At 43.0% G+C, this 20705-nt stretch overlaps 2 protein-coding genes across 3 annotated transcripts in view; one reads left to right on the top strand and one right to left on the bottom strand.

Moving 5' to 3' along the window:
• Window positions 1–20705, top strand: part of RPL21 (ribosomal protein L21) — a 279136-nt gene that overhangs the window by 25299 nt on the left and 233132 nt on the right. The window lies entirely within an intron of this gene.
• On the bottom strand, window positions 18131–19159 carry GPR12 (G protein-coupled receptor 12). The gene has a single exon (XM_061629576.1). The coding sequence runs from the start codon at window positions 19133–19135 to the stop codon at window positions 18131–18133; it is 1005 nt and encodes a 334-aa protein (XP_061485560.1). The 5' UTR covers window positions 19136–19159.

The raw sequence follows: 20705 nt of genomic DNA, 5'->3' as shown, positions 1-20705 counted from the left end.
CACAAGTACCAATAACATAATGTTCATTCTGCGCTTATAATGAATTGATCTTTCCGTGTGGCAGCACCTATTCTTTGGAACGCCCTGCATGCCCCTTTGCTGTATTGTTTTCTGTACCTCCTAAAAATGTTTTGTCTCAGTAAGCCTTCCCAGGCATGCACCTTTTGGCATGTAATTTTAATACGTACAATTGCTTTAAAATTACAGGTTTTATTTATATTATTTAAAGTTATGTTAACTTGTTTGTAATGCTTGCTTTTATTGTTTATTGTACTTTTAAAAACAGGGCTGTAGCTGAGTTGTAGGGCACATGCTTTGCATGCAAAGGTCCAAAATTCAATCTCTGGAAGAGACTATTGCCTGGAATCCTGGAATGCTAATCCATGTCATCAGTACTGAGCTAGATGGTACCAAATGGCCTGACCCGGTACAAAAGAGGAAAGAGACCCACGGGCCACAGTGACTGCAAAATTTATTTATTTATTTTATTTACAACATTTATATACTGCTTTATTGTAAGTGGTTTATGTTAGAAGTGGGGCAAGAGCAACTCCTGTTTTGTTCTTTTGTTTATGTTCCAGAAGGGAGATAGAGTTAGGGTCCTCTGGATGGCTAGGCTTGACTACCTTTACCTGTGATGCTCTGACTTCCTTCCTTCCGTTGTTAGACTGATACCTCTTAAGGGAAGCTTATCTGCTCCTCCTCCTTCTGTCCTCTCTTTTCTTCTCCGACTGTCCTGTCCGGGAGAGAGGAGACACCTTTCTCTCTGCTCTCTCTCTCCTAGTCATGAGGGCAACTCCCAAACCTGGGCATTGCACCTCCAACTTAGTTAGTTAGTTAGAACTAGATATGCCTTTCTATCTACTATGTATTTCTATAAATAAAGTAGCTTTTCTTATTTTACTAAGTCTTAAGTGATCTCAAGGCAGGGTAAAAGCCTGCTTTCTTAGGTAAAATCACACACTGGCACACACACATTTCAGACTGCTGTTGCTCTCTGCTTAACAAATATACAAATTTACACAACAGTTTATAGCAGAAATTAAAACAATAAAATTATTGGCAAAAACAGTTAAAGACAGGTATTTAAAAACATTCAAAATAATAAAACCAACAAAGAGTTAAAAACAGAAAAAAACAGAATAGCTTCTACATGCCTGGGTAGCCTTGCCTAAACAATAATGTTTTTAGCAGGTGCCAAAATGAGTACAATGAAGGTGCCTGCCTAGTGTCAATCAGCAGGGAGTTCCAAAGCATAGGCACTGCCACACTAAAGGATCGATTTCTTACAAGAGCAGAACAAGTACTATGTGGAACCCGTAACATTGAAAGCACACCTTGAACTTTGCCTTGTAGCAAATCAGCAATCAGTGCAGATTTCAAAGCAGAAATATTATGTGCTGAGAGGTTCTCACTTATGTCAGCAATTATGCCACAGCATTCTGCACTAACTGCAGCCCTGGGGTAAGGTTGTGCTGCATGGGGATTTCTGTGACCTTGGCTGACTGGTTACCAAGATTTTTTTAGTTTTGGTTAGGAACCCTGACTGGTTGTGGGATGCTGAGTTTTCTGCCTTACTCATAGGAAACTCGTTGTAGTTCTAAATGGTATTGCATTTAGGAAATAATCACTATCTTTCTTCTTTTACTGTTTGCATTTCATTTACCTCTGACTGTATTCTCTTACTTCCATAGAAGCAACAGCAGTGGTTCCACGTGGTCAGCTCAACCACCTTAAACCTACTGATGATGCACCTTGGTATTTGCATTATCGTTTGTTTCTTGCCCAGTAGTGGTAAAAGAGAATTCACATACTGGGAAGTGTGGCTTCAGGGCCAGCCCCAGACATGCCAGGACCCTTGGGCACAAGCCTGCCCCAGGCCCCGGCACTCCCCTTCCATGATTTGCTGCAGTATCGTTGCCACGGATTGCATGGTGAGAGCTCCAGAGCCCCCGCCATTCCCATGCTTCTCAACCTACCTTTCTTGGCTGTTGTGCAGTTGCTTGCACAGCTCTGCCCTTAACCAAGATGGCAGCCAAGGTTTATCTAAGGGGCTGAAGCCTCTGCCACCATCTTGGCTCATGGCAGGGATGTGTGCGCATAGCACACATCTTGCCTCATGGAGGCCTTTCCCAGGCCTATTACCTGAGATCCTTTTAATTCAGGGAGGGAACTTTGTTCTCCATCTCCAATCAAACCCAGCTAGCATGGCCAATGGTGATGGAAGTCGCAGTTCAATGACACCTGAACAGCCACAGTTTTCCCTTCCTGGTTCTAAATGAAGATGCTGGGATTAAAATAGAAGACTCCCACATACACTCTACCACTGAGCTACGGCCACTTTCCAAGTCCAGTGTCACCCCTGCCAGGAGCTGAGAGCCAACACTGGCATGAGGAGGAACCATGTTGTGAACTCCTTCAATGTGCCCTTGGGCATCTAACATTACCCAAGTGGTCCCAAAAGGATTTATATGTGTCAGTAGGTTCTGCATTGTTTGGGGAACACTGGAAAGGTCTTTTCAGGGCAGGTTCGTTAATACTCTTCTAAGTTTTTGGGGGTGGGGGTGATAGCAGTCTAGATGTCTTCTGACGTGTCCCCTACAGCCCTGTAATTCTTGGGTATAAGACTGAGATTTGGTCGTTATAGGAACCAGAACAGCCAGTAATGGCTCTGGCAAAAAGTGGTCAAGGACCTTGCTTTGCTAAGGGTATGTCTCTCAACAGATTTTGGAAGGAGAACCATTTGGGAATCAGGGCTCATCTTCTCCTGGCTGGGGGTGAGTATGAAAGAAGATCAGTCAGTCTTGTCTTGGGCATTAGTTCGGAAATACAGCTCGCCTCCAACCTGTCACTGTTTTACAAGAGGGAAATTTAGGTTTGTGCAATTCAGGTGGATTGAAGTGCTTTGGTGCCCTAGTGCAAGAAAACAGGCCAATCAGTAGACAGAGCCAGAACCAATGAAAGGCAGAGCCAACTCCTTCTAGTTTTGTCCTCATCCTCTTCCCTCCTGAGTTCTACAAGGGCAACACTATGTGAGGGGTAAACTCATAGGATTCTTTTTTGGGGGCGGGGGGGGAATGTGCTTTGAAAGTGCTTTAAAGTTATGGTGTGTATGGTGATCAGGTGTCCGCTTGTGCAACAGGACTTCTGCTCCCCCTGCAGCCCCCCTGCACCCCAAAATCTGCCCTGGAGGTTTGGGGACTCTCTAGAGCAGATCTGAGGGGGCACAAGGGACTGGAGGGGGAGGAAACCCCATAGTGCAAGTGGATTGCCACAACTGGATCTCACCCTGTGTTTTTACAAGAGGATAGGTTAGGATAAGGGTATCTCTTTGGTTTTGTAACCATACATTCACTTGCAGATTTCCCTGAATTCTCATTGCTGCAATTTACGACAACTTCCCAGTTCTATATTCACATTTTGCTTTGTCAGTCTGACTGTTAGCAGAGCAAATGTAAAAACACATCCAGCATATAATTAAAATATTACTAATGTACTGACTAAAGTAGATTTTAAACAATGAGGGATAAAGCACTATTCAGCACATGTCCCAATTATGGAAAAATATTATCTGACAGGCATTATTAATTTTAAAATGATTAGAGTGTTAAATCCATAATCTCCTTCCCACACAGCACATTATTAAGCCTAGGAAACTGGAATACTTTAGGGTCAAACTCCATAACCTGTTTTCTTTGGAAGGGAGATTCTTCTTCTTCAGAGAGAAGTCCAGGAGCTGTAAGTGTATTTTGCTGAGCCCTTTGTGGGGTAGGCAAGTAACACCATCCATCAGCACCATCTAGTGGTAAGGTCTTCACAATTATGGAGCTCATGCACACAGTCCCAGGTGGCAGTAGTTTTTCATTTCTACCCCACTTTTCTCTGAGCAGCACCCAAAGTGGCTGACATAAAACAATACAATCAAAATTATTATTCTCTCTAACAACATTTTAAAATGATTTTTTTCCTTACTAGTGACTTCATTTTCCTCCACCTTGATGAAAGTTTGGAAGCACTCCGGCGATGGAGAGGCAGAGGAGACTACATAACACTAATTTCATAAGCCAGCTCTGACTAACAGGCCACTGTTTGCTATAACATTATTACAGGCAATGAAGTGTCTTGGTCATTTTCCAAAGAATGGCATGACTAATTCTTCAAAAAAGCCCTGCTGGATCAGACAAAAAACCCCTAAATCTTATCTAGTCCAGCATCCTGTTTACTGCAGTGGTTGACCAAATGTCTATGGGGAGCCCACAATCAGGACATGAGTGCAGTGGCTTACTCGCACTGTTGTTCTGCAGTGACTGGTATTCAGAGCCATGCTGCCTGTGATCCTGCAGGTAGTATACAGACATCATTGTTATGTAAATTTGTATAGATATTAGCAGAGATTGTCAATGGTCTGAGATGTGTGTGTGCCAGTGTGTGCATTTACCTAAGTAGCAGGCTTTTACCCTGCATTTAGATCACTGAGATTTAAGACTTAGTAAAATAAGAAAAGCTACTTTATTTATAGAAATACATAGTAGATAGAAAGGCATATCTAGTTCTAACTAACTAACTAACTAAGTTGGAGGTGCAACACCCAGGTTTGGGAGTTGCCCTCGTGGCTCAGGAGAGAGAGAAAGAGAAGAGACAATGGTGTCTCCTCTCTCTCAGACAGTCGAAGAAGAGAAGAAAGGGTGGAAGGAGGAGGGCAGATAAGCTTCCCTAAGACAGAAGGAAGTCAGAAAGGAAGTCAGTCAGAGCATCACAGGTAAAGGTAGTCAAACCTAGCCATCTGGAGGACCCTAACTCTATCTCCCTTCTGGAACATAAACAAAAGAACAAAACAGGAGTTCCTTTTGCCCCACTTTCATGACTTGTAGCCATTGATAGTTTTATCTTTGATGAATCTGTCTAATCTCCTTTTAAAATCAACTAAACTCATGCTGCACAGGGTTCAAGATTTGTACACCATTCAGCAAACCACGATTGTATCTCAGGCACACGGCTATGGGAGAGTGCTGTTCTGAGAAAAAAAACCCAATCCCAATGGATATGTCCTTCCTCTTAAGGCAGGGGTAGCCAACATAGGGTGTGCTCCAATTGTTGTCGGACTACAATTCCCATCAGTCCGCAGATAGCATGGTCAGGGATTATAGGAGTTGTAATCCAACAACATCCAACAACGTTGGCTACCCCTGCCTTAACCTGTTTCTCTGGAATTGGGCACAAAGGCTTTTAAAGTGCATTATTGCTCCTATTATTAATGTTCGCACTTTGCAGCTGGGAAAGTGAAAATGAGAAAGACCACCCACTGAATCCACTCTTGAACATGAATTCTATCCATGCATTGGACTATAAAACTTTCCTTAGCAAAATGTTACAGAGAATCACATCTCCTATTTTTAAGTTACAGTGTTTCAGCAAAGAGAATTACACAACATCAGCTTCCCACTCCAACCCCATCCTGCCCTAACGTTTTGGACTCTAGTCATTTTTATGTGAAAAATACAGCTTTGCCCTTTATTATGCCCTAACTAAAACATAATTAGAATGAAAGTTTCCTGAATTACCAAATCCTTTAAAATAGGTCCATTGTACAATCCTATGTGTGTTTACTCAGAAGTAAATTGCAACCCATTGGTAGAATTAATAGCTCCACTATAATTTGCACTTCCAACTAGGGATAGATGTCATTTGCACCAACTCCTGGTGGCAGAGACAGACTACATGAAATTGAACTGGAACAGGATAACTTAAGAAACATGATGGCGATAAACCAAACCCTTGGATATGTGTGGGCTCCCCTCAGTCTACTAAAGGTAAGAATCATGATGGCAGTGACTGGAAAATCTCACACTGCAAGCAGCAGAAGATAAACTCCTGACTTCACTGTATTTAATTTCGGTATCCTCTGTATTTAATTTGGGGAGCGGGAAAGCATTTGATAATTTTTACAATAAACAATACTAAGTATTCCTGATGAATGGCACAAGGAGCAGTGATGAAGAGTAGGACTAGTTAAGTATACCTTATTTTTGTTTGTTTTTCTTTTGTAACATTGTTGTCTTAGGAGACATGATAGAAGTGTATAAAATTATGCATGGCATTGAGAAAGTGGATAGAGAAAAGTTCTTCTCCCTCTCTCATAATACTAGAACTCGTGGACATTCAAAGAAGCTGAATGTTGGAAGGTTCAGGACAGACAAAAGGAAGTACTTCTTTACTCAGCGCATAGTTAAACTATGGAATTTGCTCCCACAAGATGCAGTAATGGCCACCAGCTTGGATGGCTTTAAAAGAAGATTAGACAAATTCATGGAGGACAGGGCTATCAATGGCTACTAGCCGTGATGGCTGTGCTCTGCCACCCTAGTCAGAGGCAGCATGCTTCTGAAAACCAGTTGCCGGAAGCCTCAGGAGAGGAGAGTGTTCTTGCACTCGGGTCCTGCTTGCGGGCTTCCCCCAGGCACTTGGTTGGCCACTGTGAGAACAGGATGCTGGACTAGATGGGCCACTGGCCTAATCCAGCAGGCTCTTCTTATGTTCTTATGTCTTTGCATCTGTAAAAATTGGTTTAAAAGTTTCAATGTAGTTTAATTTAAAAAGGGGGGGGAGTTGAGATGCAAAAGGAATTCAATACTGCAGAGAAGATATGTCTGTGTTTGTAGCCTTTTTCATGCAATCAGTTGCTTTTATTAATCAGGATTCCCCTGTGCTGTTTAGACCATACCACAACCTTAACTGTGCTGTCTCTTAAATGTGTTGTTTTGTTTCTTTGTAGTATTTTTATTTACTTATTTATAAGTTTCCTTCCTTGCCCTTCACCATAAGATCCCAGGGTGGGTTACAACAATACCACCTACAATTATATATAAAAAAGAGATAAAACCATTATAGTTATAAAGCAAGTAAAAGAATTCCAAATGGAACAATATAAAGTTGTCAAAAGAGGTGGGTCCCACAAAACAAAATACTTTAACTGTCAAAGGCCAGTTAATGGTGCAACTACTTATATTGTAACCTTGTTATTGTGAACTCCCCGGGATATAATTGTATGAAGAGTGGTATACAAAGAAACAAATGAAATATGTAATAGACAACTAAACATATAACAGCTCTTTTGCTCAGGATTTGTTTTCACTGTCTGAAGCCCCTCACCCCTCAATCCCCACAAGCACCAAAAGTGACACTGGACTTCCAAACACTGCCTGCTTGAGCTGCTTGAGATGAGCATTTGCGACACCATTGCTGCTTCCTCGTGAACTACCCTCCTTTTCTCACACCTTCATTGCTTTGTAGGTCAGGATACTTAGTACTTTTCTTTTATATGTCTCAGGAGTATGTTTGTGTGAGGACAGCATTCCTTCTTGGCAGGGCCGCTGAGAGATGGGTAGAAAGGGTTGGGGTGTAGGGGGCCCACAGCCGGCAGGGGATCCAGAGTCTTCACTTTCATTTAAATAAAAAAATGAAGTTTCCACATGCAATCTGAACCAAAATGTGAGGCCCTTCCTCTCTGCAATTTCTGTGAAATGAGCTAGCCTAGCGTGGCTGCTCCAATTCGCTGCTTTTCAGGGTTTTAGCCAATGAGGGAAGTCAGAGCTGTGACTGAGCCCATCCTATTCTTTCTCTGCACATCCAGCATGGGAAATCAGATATTGGGAGGGGGGGAGAACCCCATTGGGTTTTTTATGTCCCTTCCCATTAAGCCGATGGGCAGAGGTTGTGTTGCTGAGTAATGCTTACTCCCTGAATAAGGCTTCATGGGTTCAGGCAGTTTTTCTTTTTACTTTATTTCAACTGGACGTATTCTCAAGTACGTGTGTTACTGTTTCAGCGCTGATTTGTAAATTGTAAAATGGCAAGACACTGCAAAGTACAAGGAAAAAAGGCTTTTTTGTTTTGAAAGTACGACGACTACATAGGTTGCTTCAGAGTGGGAGAATCTGGTTCAGCAAAGAACAACTGCCACTTACATTAGGTTCTAAGGGTGATGGAACATTCCCAAATTTATTTTCTGTACATTTGATTTCAGGCAAGATGACACTAATTAAAAATCATGGTATGTCCATCCTTCTGAAAATTCAAATAAAATAATTAGGGGAGCCAGATGAGAAGTGGGGTGTAGGATTTTTATGTTAACTATAAGGGGGCATAAAAAGGGCTGACAAACACTGGCTTAGATTCTTTATAAAGGGGATGAATGAACAGCTTGAGACCTGATCTGACAATGCTTTCAGAAAGAACAGCCCTTAATATTTTCCTTCCCACCACTTCTCCCCCTATTCCCTTTCTATTTATCCCATCAATCTGGTAAGGAAAGAGGGTGGTGCAAGTCTCTCTCTCTCTCTCTCTCTCTCTCTCTCTCTCTCTGTGTGTGTGTGTGTGTGTGTGTGAGAGAGAGAGAGAGAGAGAGAGAGATTTTAAGTCCTGACCAGGTCTGTAAGGCTTTTGTATATTCATTCTCTCTCCTCTCCCTGTACCACAGCTGTTGTTGGGAAGTTCCTATGTGTATATTTAATTTGGAAAGTTGTGTATTTTTTTGTTTGTTTATTACATTTAAATCCCACCTTTCCTCCACAGAGCTCAAGGTGGTGTGGCACATCTGGTTCTCTCCCTCCTCATTTTAGCCTCACAACAGCCCTGTAGGTCAGGCTATAATGGCTGCACTACCTGTTCGGATCAATAGGTTGTCCTTAGAAAGGCCCCTTTTCAATCTTTCATTCAAAGCTCCTAGTTAATAGTACTAAGTGCTGTGTGTTTATTTTGCCCTATGTGTCAAAGGTGATTCCTTTATTTGATTTTTTATGAGGGTTTCAGATCGATTGAGGCATGCTGGGATATTGTGCTGCATCTGTTTAAAAGGATCTTCTTTGTGAAAGCTTTATTTCCTCAGCATGTAAGACCTATGACGTGGAAGTATCATCTGAATGCCATGTTTGTACACTATATACACACTTGCTTAACTTAGGGGTGAATTGTAGCTGAAATGTTAGAAAAGGCTTTTTTGAGAAATGGCGTATAACTTTTTAAAAATAGTGTTTAGTTTAAGAGTCCAGCATTCCATTTACTATTCTGTCTTTGGTTTACATTGGTGTTTTGATATAGCAGTTCCACATGATGATAAGGAATTGTTAGATCAGTGTTAGAATACCTTCAAATATTTCAGCAAGGCGGGTTAAGTTGTGTGAGTGGACAACTGAAATAAGTTGTGTTTATTTGAAGTGTTTCCCCCCTCCCCTCAAAAAAGGTGTTTGCAAATGACAGTAAAGGATGTGTTCTACCCCCCTATGCACACTTTTTTGAGTGTGAAAACATTAGAGAAGTGAGCAAACAGAAACTTACTGATAATTATTTCTCAATAGTTTGTGCACCATATGGAAGATTCTAGGAAGATCCCAGTCTATTAATATAATTTGTTTAGAATTAGCACAGTAGACAACAATGAATCCTTTGGAGAGGCATACAAAATAGGTTAATTTACTCCCATTTTTTAAAAAATATCAAAATTGTATATTTTTCTTTGACAAGAGGGGGTTGCCAAACAATCAAGGTATCTTTTATTTTAAAGTGGTGGGGACATAAGGGAGAATGGGTGTGGTTTGAGGAGGAAAGGGAGTGCCCAAAGCCCCCAGAAAACTGGAGCTACCCCTGGTTCTTGCCAATAGATTGCTGGGGCAAGTGGGATGCAAGGGGCCCAGTCCACAGAGGGTACCGGGCCCAGGAAATCTTGTTGCCATCCCTGCTCCTTGGAAACACAGCAGCTGCCTTATACTGAACCAGACAATTTAATTGGCGCATCTAGCTCAGCACTGTCTATACTGACTAGCAAAAGCTGTCCAGTAATTCAGATGGGGGAACATTCCCTATCTATCTGGAGATGCCAGGGATTGAACCTTGGACCTTCTGCATGCAAAGCACGTGCTCTACTCAGGAGCTATGGCCTTCCCCCAATATTTATTTTCAGTATATTGCAAGAATTTCTTTAAGGTAAAAATGTGAAATGTCTTGCAGCAACATGGAGGGTGGGAGATGGATAACCCTTTGAGGCAGGCAAAAGGTTAGATGTTTCCCACAGGTTGAGGTTGAATGACCTTGCGTGATTGGGGGCACAAGTGATTCTGCCCCAGACCTGACAAGGAGCCCATGAGTCAGCACCATGGGCAGCTCCAAGTGAGCAACCAGACCACCCTCTCAAGTTCTACCCCTTGCTGAAAGAATCAAGAATCTCAGCAGGCCAAACACATGACCTCGAGACTTCTTCTGCACTCGTTGCCTCCTGTATATCATGCTGCTGGGGAAACATTGTACTATGGGAGTAATTTGGCACCTCAGGTTTGGGTGCTCATCAGGGTTCTAATTCTGGTTCAGCGGGCTCAGGATTTGTATTAGGAGCTGGTCCAGCTCTTCAATTGGTGGCATAGCAGCCTTAGACACGGTCAGCTCATCCTCCTCTTCTGACTCCAGGCTAGAGGGTGAGGCCATGACACATCTTTGCAACATATAAGAACATAAGAAGAGCCTGCTGGATCAGCCCAATGGCCCATCTAATTCAGCAATGTATTCTCACATGTGCCAACCAGATTCCTATGGGAAGCCCACAAGCAGGACCTGAGTTGAAGAGGACCCCTCCAGGGGTGTAGCTGTCCAGAGTCTCGGGGGGTCTTAGAACTTTTACTTTTTTGGGAGCAGAGTCCCAGCAGGGTCCCTATGTCTCCAGCATCCTATGAGCCAATCTGCATGAAAGTGGAGTGTGTTAGCTACTGAGAAGAGTCTTCTAAATGCTTTCTTGTCCTTACCTGCTGATTGGAGCCAATCAGTGAAACAAGATGAGTCAGTCACTAAGAAGACTCTTTTCAGTAGCTAACACACTCCCCTTTCATGCTTATTGGCTCCTAGGGACATATGTTGTTGTGGGAGAAGGCATTAACAAGGATATCATTCTCAACCCAGCAGTAACAAAAAGGGGGAAGGTGTGGCTGTGACTGTCATGAAGGGACCCTGCACTTCTGGTTTTGCCACTACACTACTGGTCCCCTCTTGCAGTTTCCAGCAACTGGTATTCAGAAGCAATGCTTCAACATATGTTTACCCAAACTTTGAGAAACTGGTGTACTACTCACATGCATTCTGCCTTGTGCCCCCAGTGTATGACATATATTGATGCAGGACAGGACTTTCTCTATAGGGCGGCCCTAAAGTTTTGGAATTCCTTCCCTAGATAAGTTTACTTTGCTCCTTCCTCATTGGCTCTTTCCCAGGAGGCTTTTGGATAGTCCCGCTTACTTCCTATCACTGCACCATGTAGTTCTGCTACACTGAGTAGTTTTTGTTATTTTAAAGATGTGGTATGTTTATAAAAGTGATTTCATATTGTTTTGATATGATTTGTTAGCTGTCTTGGTGACTTTTTAATCAATAGGCTAGCTATAAATATTTCACAATATCAATCAGTCTGTAAATCTGATGTTGTTTATCGAATTATTTTCATTTTTAACATTTTTTTATTGTGAGTCACCTTGTGAGGGCTTGCCTTACAAGGTAGGACCTTATTTCAACCATTTGTGCCACAGTGAAGCACATCAGCAGCTATTTGCTGGCCACTTCTTTAAAACATGCTTGGGAATGCAAATACACAAAATGAAATTTAGAAAGCAGCCCTGGAGAAAACAACAAGGAAAAAAGGGGGTCAACTGAAAAGAAACCCACATATACAAATGCTTTAAGATCTAGATGTGACTCATGCTTTTGAACATCTGGGGATACACAGCACTGCAAAGGCTCTTAGTCACTCTCGTCAGAATGAAAGACTCAGCTGGGAAGAAAAGGGAGTTGCCCCTTCCCAACATGCTGTGACTTTTTCTTTAAAGCAAGTGCTATATGTGCATGGTGCAGAGAGTTAATGATAAAGAGCTCACATAGGGCCTGCTCATGATCCTTGGGCTCATACCTCTGCCCCCCTCACACACACATATGTAAGTTTTACTGCAAACTGAGAGCAGTACGCAAAGTTCCAATGTGAGGAGGCCCCATACATCACTCCCATCTCTTTTTTGCAGTGGACAGATTGCTGAGTTGTTTTCAGAGTTCAATGTGCAGTGGGAGATGATATGGCAAGGGGTTTTTTTTAAGCAAATTTTCCAACTGCATAAATTTCCCATCAGACACCCCTCCTCCCCAAAAGCCAAGTGGACACAAAGCGTGCTTTGCTCCTTGCTTACACCCTGTATCAGTGGTGATTTCTCCATAAAAGTCAGTAGTTCTCATCTACTATACAGCAATTATTTATGTATGAATCTGCCCTAGTTCAGTGAGAGGGACAAAAAAAGGAGCACTTTAAGGGTACCTGCGTAGATCTGATGAAGCATTACCTGCCTGAAGATGAAGATTAAGAAGGAGGTTCCGGCCAAAAATATGTTTTAATATGGTTTGGGTAGTTTGTTTTACATATGGAAACTGAGGGCATTCTACCCTTATATAATGTCAGTGACATTGCCTGACATTTAAGTACTTAACAAACCTAATATAGCTAATTCTCTCCCCCCCACACTTTTTTTGTGTTATTTTCACAAGTGACATAAAGACCACCATTTCAGTCCAGATTGCAACACTTTGGAATATTTTAGGCAAAACATATTCTCCAGTATAGTTTGAAGCTCTTAATGGGGAGCAGAGAGCAGGGAAAAAATGCCATTTTCACACAGAATGTACCTTCAGCCAAATGTAGATTTTCTCACTTGTTGCAGAAGTCAAATGCAAAAACTATGTCACTTCTGAAAATGGCCTTGCCTGTTAATCCCTCGCCAGATTTAAAATTCATCAGTATAATACCTTCAGAACTGTTCTTTCTTTGAATATGATATGTGGGTTTCCAGATCACAATTTATAGGGCACTGGTAGAATTCTGCAAATGAACCATACACATATAACACCTTTTATGTAAACAAACTTGCCCAAATATACTTTTATGTTAGTTAGGGGTTTTTGGCACATTCAGCTACTTGCTTCAGACATAATGCCAAACAATGGTTGATGTTACATGAATGAGCCTCTGGCTTACACATTCTTCCCTCCCTTGTCCTTGGTGTCCCTTTAGGGCCAAATTACACATGATATTTGTCATGCACTTTGGCATTGTATAACTCCTTAAAAAAAAAAGACAGCCAGTTTTCTGGAGAGTGGGGAGGAGGCAGAACAGGACTGTAGCAAACGGGGAGGGAAGCTTGAACCCTTTGCTCATGCTGTGGTACTGATCAGAATTGGACCTTCCTATGCCTGCTGTTCTCAAAGAGAGGAAAACTCTCATTTGAATTAATGAGAAGGTTCCTCCCATTACAAATAACAAGAGCGGAGAGGTCTGATTCTCACTGGGACACATAGGGTTAAAAAAACCTCCCATGGCATGTGACAGCATTACTCTAGCTCTCCTCCTGCACTGGCTATTTAACAAAAAGAAGTTGTGCAACAACAAAGAACTACAAAATGTTATGTGTAGTTTGACCTTTAGACTGCACTTTTCGTGTAGATGTCTATGTACAAGCTACATATGCAATGTAGACAAGCACTGCCCCCAATGAGCTTACAGTCTAAAAACAGGTGGTGGAAGGGAAACAAGGGAGGGAGAGAAGAATGTGGGACTGGAGGAAATCAAAGCATGTGGTTTACCATTACATCCAAACAAAGGTTTACCGTTACATCCAAACTAGGGTTTACTGTTACATCCAAACTGAGCCACAGTCTGAAAGAAAGGGAGAAAGACAGAGAGAACAAGAAGTATTTCTGTAACATTTTAACAAGATTCTTTCTTTGTTTTACCAGGCCAATACAATTAAAAGTAAATTGACTTTTTAATTTTAGCAAACAAGCCTAACACATAGTTGTCACACGTTTTATACACTTTGTATAAAAATCAAGACCATTCATTCTAGAACACATTATGAGATACTTCCTTATTAATAGTGGGAAACTGAAAATGATTAGAACTGCCTTAATATACAAATGTAGACAAAGAAACACATTATAGTATTTTGAGATTCTTGCTCAGATCTACCCATCTAATGAATTTGGAAGAAATTGCGGTGTTCAGTACAACAGTCTGGATAAGTCCTTGAAGTTTTACAGATGAAAACTTCACTAGAGAGTTTAAATTTGGCATACAACCTAAATTATTGCAGTTGAAATCCCCATGGTCTCAAATAAAATGAGACCAAGAAATTCTGTTCTGTGTTTAGCTTACAAATTGGTAAAATTCACGGAAACTTGTCACAAAAGCCACAGTCATCAGAATAGCCACATGAAAAGCCAGGGAGAAAGGACCGATTCAAACATGTTTAACTGAGGAAGTGACTGCACCACCTCAACTTTTCTAATGAGTTGTTCTGTTGAAAGTGCTGCCTGTGGAAACAGTGCCATATGTAAAAAAAAAAATAGCACCCCAGATAGGAGGCTAGGCCAGAAGAGTCCCCACCCCAAAGAAGGGAATAGTTCCCACTGCACTAGAAGTCTGTGCTTCTCGTAAGACCATGTCAGCCCTTTGATGAGTGAGATTCAATGTCAGCAATACAGCATCTTCTTCCATCAATATATATTATACAGTGTGTTTTTTTAAAATATAGCTTTCAATATTTCTTTTTTTACAATTAAAATGTAACTGATTTTTACAGAAAGACATCATTTGAAACAACAAAGCATATCACTTTGACATTCAGAAGATGTGTAAACTCATGTCAATGCATAGCAATCACACTCTTGCACAGACATTCTGGGTCCAAGGTCATAGGCTTCTGCTCCCCATTACATTGTGCCTCCCCCTCCAAAAAAACACCACAACTCGGTCCATTCCCTATCTCTCTCCTCACTAATTCCTGGGCTTCACTCAGCTCTTCTCCTTTACTGCTCAAAATGGTTGCCAACTTTTCCTTGACAGAGGTTTGGTGCTTTGAATAGCTGTACAACAGGCAGAAATTCAGTAGGTGCTGCTTTCTGTGGCAAAGAGATGCAGTAATGGGAGAAGGTGCATTTTCTTAAATTTCCATGTGCAGCTGTTAAAGCAGAGGTAGCCGACATGGTGCCCTCCAAATGTTCTGGACTCCAACTCCCATCAGCCACAGCCAGCATGGCCAATGATCAGGAATGATGGAGCCCACGGCATCTGGAGCTCACCATGTTGGCCACCCTGTGTAAAAGGCACAGAGTATCAGTTAGAGAAAAAGAGAGGAGGCTGCCATTCTAGTTCCAAAGAGCTACCCAGGCATTTCCCTTCCTAGCCACAGTCCCCAGATTTGTGCTCCCCTGATTGCCTGGGAAACAGGGCAACAAAGTCTATGGCCGGGCCTCCCACTGATGCAGATCCTAGGAAAACTCCCCTCCTTGGCTCAGTCAGCAATACACATGCATACGTTTCATTACAATAAGTCACACCGCCAGTAAATCGGGTGAGCAACCTGTGGCCCTCTAGATGATGTTGGACTACAGCTCCCATCATCACTGACCATTGGCCATACAGGCTGGGGCTGATGGGGGTTGGAGTCCAATATCTGGAAGGCCACAGGTTGCTAACAACTACATTAACGAGTACACATGGAAATGCTGCTTAAACGTTACATTTTAGAGACTTTTAAAAAAAATCCCAAGACTTCCAGTACTTTTTCTGGCATGATCCACCCAAACGTTTTCAACTACAGAAAAAAAACATGTCTTGCATTATAGCCCATAGCTTAACTATTCATGACAATAACTTCCATCTTTTACACTAGAACTAATATCCTACAATGAAATGGAATTATATGCAAACAGCATTGTGCTTCAAAACGGTGGATGGCTTGCTAGAAAAGTAGAAAATGTGTTTCATGCACATTTATTATACGAGATGGCAATCTGATCTCATGTGCCAAATTTGAAAATGTCAGACTTCAGAATTTGAGGTCAGAGTAGAACAAAGAGAATGCCATCTAAAACACATACAAATGTCAGTGACAAATCCTACCAAGCTGTTCTGTGTTGAGATAAATTGCTGAATTTAAAGAAGGTTGTTTCTTTAAATTGTCCTTGAAGCCTTGAAGATGATTAGGTTTAAAAAGGTTACCAGTCCACAAATGTTTTTTTTTCACCTGCCTGCGTGCCTGCCCTTGTGTATTTTAAGTGTCACAGGTCAGCTTGAGTGGTGGGTTTGGCAATCTTTATGATCAGAAGAAATTATTACTTGCTAAATGTGAGTGTGTGTGGCTAACTGCAAGGCTGCCTAAACATTTTAATCTGTTGGAAAACTAAATATTTTGATCTTTATTGCTGCATAACAGTCTTATTTATTGCAAATCAGCTGTCCAAATGTATAATCATAAACATCAAAGTACTGATAGAGCTATTCCTGATGGATTTATAATCTGGATGAGTGGTTAGAGTGTTGGACTATGACCTGGGAGACCAGGGGTCGAATCCCCACACAGCCATGAAGCTCACTGGGTGACCTTGGGCCAGTCACTGCCTCTCACCCTCAGAGGAAGGCAATGGTAAACTACCTCTGAATACTGCTTACCATGAAAACCCTATTTACATGGTTGCCATAAGTCAGAATCGACTTGAAGGCAGGCCATGTTACATTAACAGAAACTGAATTATTGATTCTTGCCCACTCTTTTCACTAAGGCTCAGTCCACAGCTAATGCTAAGCCAAACCATGAGTTACTACAAATGGTCAACTGAGAGGGTTCATGAGAGACTGCAGCCATTGTACTCATCCCTTGGTTCTCCTGCTGCCGCATTGCTGTGGGCTAAGCCATGGTTTGACTCAGGTGTTATCCATACCCAGGCTTGTGGTTTGCCTTCTCCAGACAAACTGGGTTTGGTTGACATGCTAAGCCAAACTATGCCTTAGCTCATGGCAATGCAGCAAGAAGAGGACTGGAGGAGGAGTGCAACAGTCTCAATCTCCTCTTTGGGAACCCACATGCTTGGATTAAACCATGGTTTGGCTTTGTGTTACATATGAAACAGGCAATGGAGACTGTCAGTAGGGCAGTGAATCCGCTCCAGGTTCTAGTCCGAATGTTCAATGACATGTTGAAGGTGCTAAAAACTATTTCAAAAATAAATTCAGCACCTTGGACAATTCCTCAAAAGTTCAGACTAAAACCCAGAGTGGGTTGACTGCCCCACTGACATTGCAGCCACCAGTCTCCACCAGGGCCAGGTATGAGACTGACAAGGATACCGTTCAGAGATTTTATGGGAAACTATGCAACCTCTGAGGTTACATTTTAAGCAAACCTCTTTGCATAGTTTCCCTTGCTAGATCAGGAGCCAAGCATGAGGATCAGCTGTGGATGCACATTGGTAAGTCTTGCTCTTATACCAGTTGTGCATCTGGAAGCAAGTCATCCTATCCAGGCCCATCCACACTGAACTGTGTGGATGAGATTGTGAATTCTCAGCTGCCTTGCAGTCCAGATGGGAGCGTACACCCCAGTCTGATGTCTCAGGCCACTAGTTACACACAAAGTCATGTTGTGTACCACTATCTCATGACCACAACCTCAAATCTTGTGAAACTTCCTTAAATGACATTTGGCTGTGTCCTAAAATGCAAGTCTTAAGATATGAATCTCTAAAACACATCCAAAATTATGCCATGAGAGAGAGAGAGACCAAAACACAACCCATTTACTCTGGAATAGTCTTATTAAAGTCAATGGAACTGTTTCACAGTAAGTAGGTTGTGGGCTTGCCCCTGACCTGGAGCTCCACGTGCGCCTAGTCCAATGTTCTTGTGCAAGTGGGTTAACATAAGTGGAGTGTCTGTGCAAGTGAGTTCTCTGGTCTCTCATATGGAGAAATCAGATCTACACATACATCCACTTTCCACTGACTTGATGAAGCTTAGGAAAACACGTTGGATCTAAGGGGACTGTTCTCGTTACACAACACGGGTGGAATATGAGCAATACTTTAAAAGTTGGCAGCAATCTTTTTGTTTCCAGGGATGTCCTTAAAACTACACAACATGGCTCATTTGGGTCAACAGGATGTTTTTTTAAAAGGTCAATACTCCCTGTGGCTTGAGTGTGAATCTGTTATGTACAATGCAATGAAAGTAGCAAAGCCATATAACACAATGCTAAATAAACAACGTCCTCCTCTCTCTTAATCAAACATCACTGGGTGATCTTGCTCTTGCAGAAAGGTTAGAAGGAATGCAGCCGCAGCAAATGAGCCAAAGTGCCTTTTGTATTTCTTGATTTCGGAAAGCATATATTACAGGGTTGATGATGGAATTGTATGTGGCCGGGAGGAGCGTAGCATAGGTATATATAGAAGGATATGTGTAGTCAGCGATTAAAGAATAGAGGGTAAAAGGCATCCAGCAAGCAGCAAAGGTTCCCAAGATAATGGCTAAGGTTGACACTCCTTTTCGGGTCGTCACATAGTGGGAAGTGGCCAGGAAGTGGTGTTGCAAGGCAATCTGATGAGCATGGCGCATCACAATTTTACAGATCTGAATGTACAGCTGAAGCATAAGCGCAAACATGAGCAAGAAAGAGACAGAGAGGATGGCTGCGTTATTTTTAGTGAGCGGCCTGATAACACTGCAGGTGGATTCATCTTTGAGGCAGTTCCAGCCCATTATAGGCAGCAGCCCAATACCGATGGAAGCTCCCCAGAGCAAAATAAGCATGATATAGGTGAAAGTGACAGTCCTCTCCGAATTGTAAGTCAAAGCATAATAGAGCGAGAGGTAACGGTCAACAGTGATAGCCAGCAAACTGCAGACAGAGGCAGAGAAAGAGGCAACAATCAGTCCAACTGTGACCAGCTTGGTAGATTCCGACTGTAGAAGGTAGGCAAAGATAAAATTGAAGATCAATCCAATCCCTGCTAAAAGGTCTGCCAAGGCCAGACTTCCTATCAGGAGGAACATAGGGGCACGAAGACCAGGATTATGGAAGATAATAAGGACCACCACAGCATTTTCACAGGAGATCAGGGTTCCCGAAGTACACAAGACAATATCCCAAGGGTTTACTATAAACTCTGGCTCTGGGTCACCGACAGGAATCAGGGGGGCGACTGCAGCCGTGACATTCTCTGTCGGACTGGCTTCTAAGTGATCCTGAGGCAGCCACGTTAAATTAACCGTTGGGTCTTCGTTCATATTTAAAACCGTCCTCTTCAACGAAAAGACAATTGCTCATTTTAATGCTCAGATAACAGCACTTCTAAAGGAGCATGCAATAAACCTTAAGATAGCCTAAATCTACTGGGCGGACACTCATTACATAAACATGACTGTACAAAATGATGATGATGAGAGAAAACACACTGGATTTAGAATTTAAAACTGCTCCTTTAAAAAAAGAAAAAAGAAAGGTGAATTAGATAGAAGCAACACTCTCCCCCTCCTTCGGATAAAAATAAAAGGACAATGCATGCCTCCTGCCCTGATGAACAAAATGCCATACAACATAGGACTGTTTGAATGAAACATTTTAAAACCACACACACATATATACACCCGAGTTTATTAAGCAGCAAGGTGCTTGAAGCATAAAATCCACATCCACCATTTCGGAGCTGATATGAATTTAGTTAATCCCTAACCCTGCAAACAGGCACAAGAGCTTATTATCATCTAGGCATATAGATCAACAGAAGAAAGGGGGGAAAGTCTTCTTGTAACTCCCAGTACAGTGGTGACAGCCTATCAGCATCCAGAGCTAAACAGATCTTGGAGCCAGGGATGCTGCAAAACCTCCTTGGCACTGACTTAGCAGGGGAAAAGGAGGGGGCAGGTAAACAGAAGAAAAATGCCATGCAGGGTGAGGGGGCGGTCATCTGAATAACCTTCCCCAGGCAGACGCATGGAGGAAATGGAAAGACAGACACAGATACGATCACAACAGCCAGCGTAGCGGGACGAGCCCTCTGAACGTTGGTCACCTTGGCTTCTCCTCTGGAAGAAGAGAAGGAGGAGGTTGTGTAGGATCCCCGCTTCTTTTCTATGCAGCAAGGCTTGCTGCTGCTGCTGCCGCCGCCGCCGCCGCCACTGCTGCATGCATGCTCGTTGTTTGCACGGCGTCGGCTAGCACCAGGCAAGGCAAGTCGAAGGAGTCACAGCGCCCGCAGCTCCAGGCTTGGGCTTTGCAGGAAAGGAGCGCAGGTGGAGAGCCCCTCGCTGTCCACGCGGGCGCCTAGTGCATCTGGGGGTAGGCGCAAGCACGCGCACGAGGGACAGAAGGCGCGCCTAGCGGGCGGGCGGGCGAGATCAGCACCACGTGAGCTGCGTGGCAGTAAAGGTAGGCTGGCGCGATCGGCGCGCGCAGGGCAGCCACACGGGGCGCAAACTCACGCGCTGCGAGAGAGAAAGAAGAGGAGGGGCGGCTGGGGGGGGGAAACACCTGCTGCTTTCTACAGCGCAAGCGCCGCGGCGACTGGCGGCCTCACCCACCCTGCGGACCCTGCCTCGATTCCCTAGGCTGCGCCTTAGGAAGACCTGCCGCCGCCTCCCTAACTCGCTGCTGCTCCTGTTTCATACTGCCTCACCTCCCCGAGCCCTTCTTCCCGTTGCCTCTGCCTGAAGCTCGCCAAGATCTAGCAGCGGACAGACCGGCTTTTGGTGGCAGCCCTGGATGATGTGATGCAATGATTCCGGGAAGGGTGACTTTGAGCATGTGCAGAGTGCCGCCTTTCCCTGGGCTTTGGTTGTCTACAACCGTCTCCTGAAA

The sequence above is a fragment of the Rhineura floridana genome, chromosome 5 (assembly GCF_030035675.1).
Source record: "Rhineura floridana isolate rRhiFlo1 chromosome 5, rRhiFlo1.hap2, whole genome shotgun sequence".
In the NCBI taxonomy this organism is placed as follows: domain Eukaryota; kingdom Metazoa; phylum Chordata; class Lepidosauria; order Squamata; family Rhineuridae; genus Rhineura; species Rhineura floridana.
Note: the sequence above shows the minus strand (reverse complement) of the source record. Positions and strands in the feature narration are given on the sequence as shown.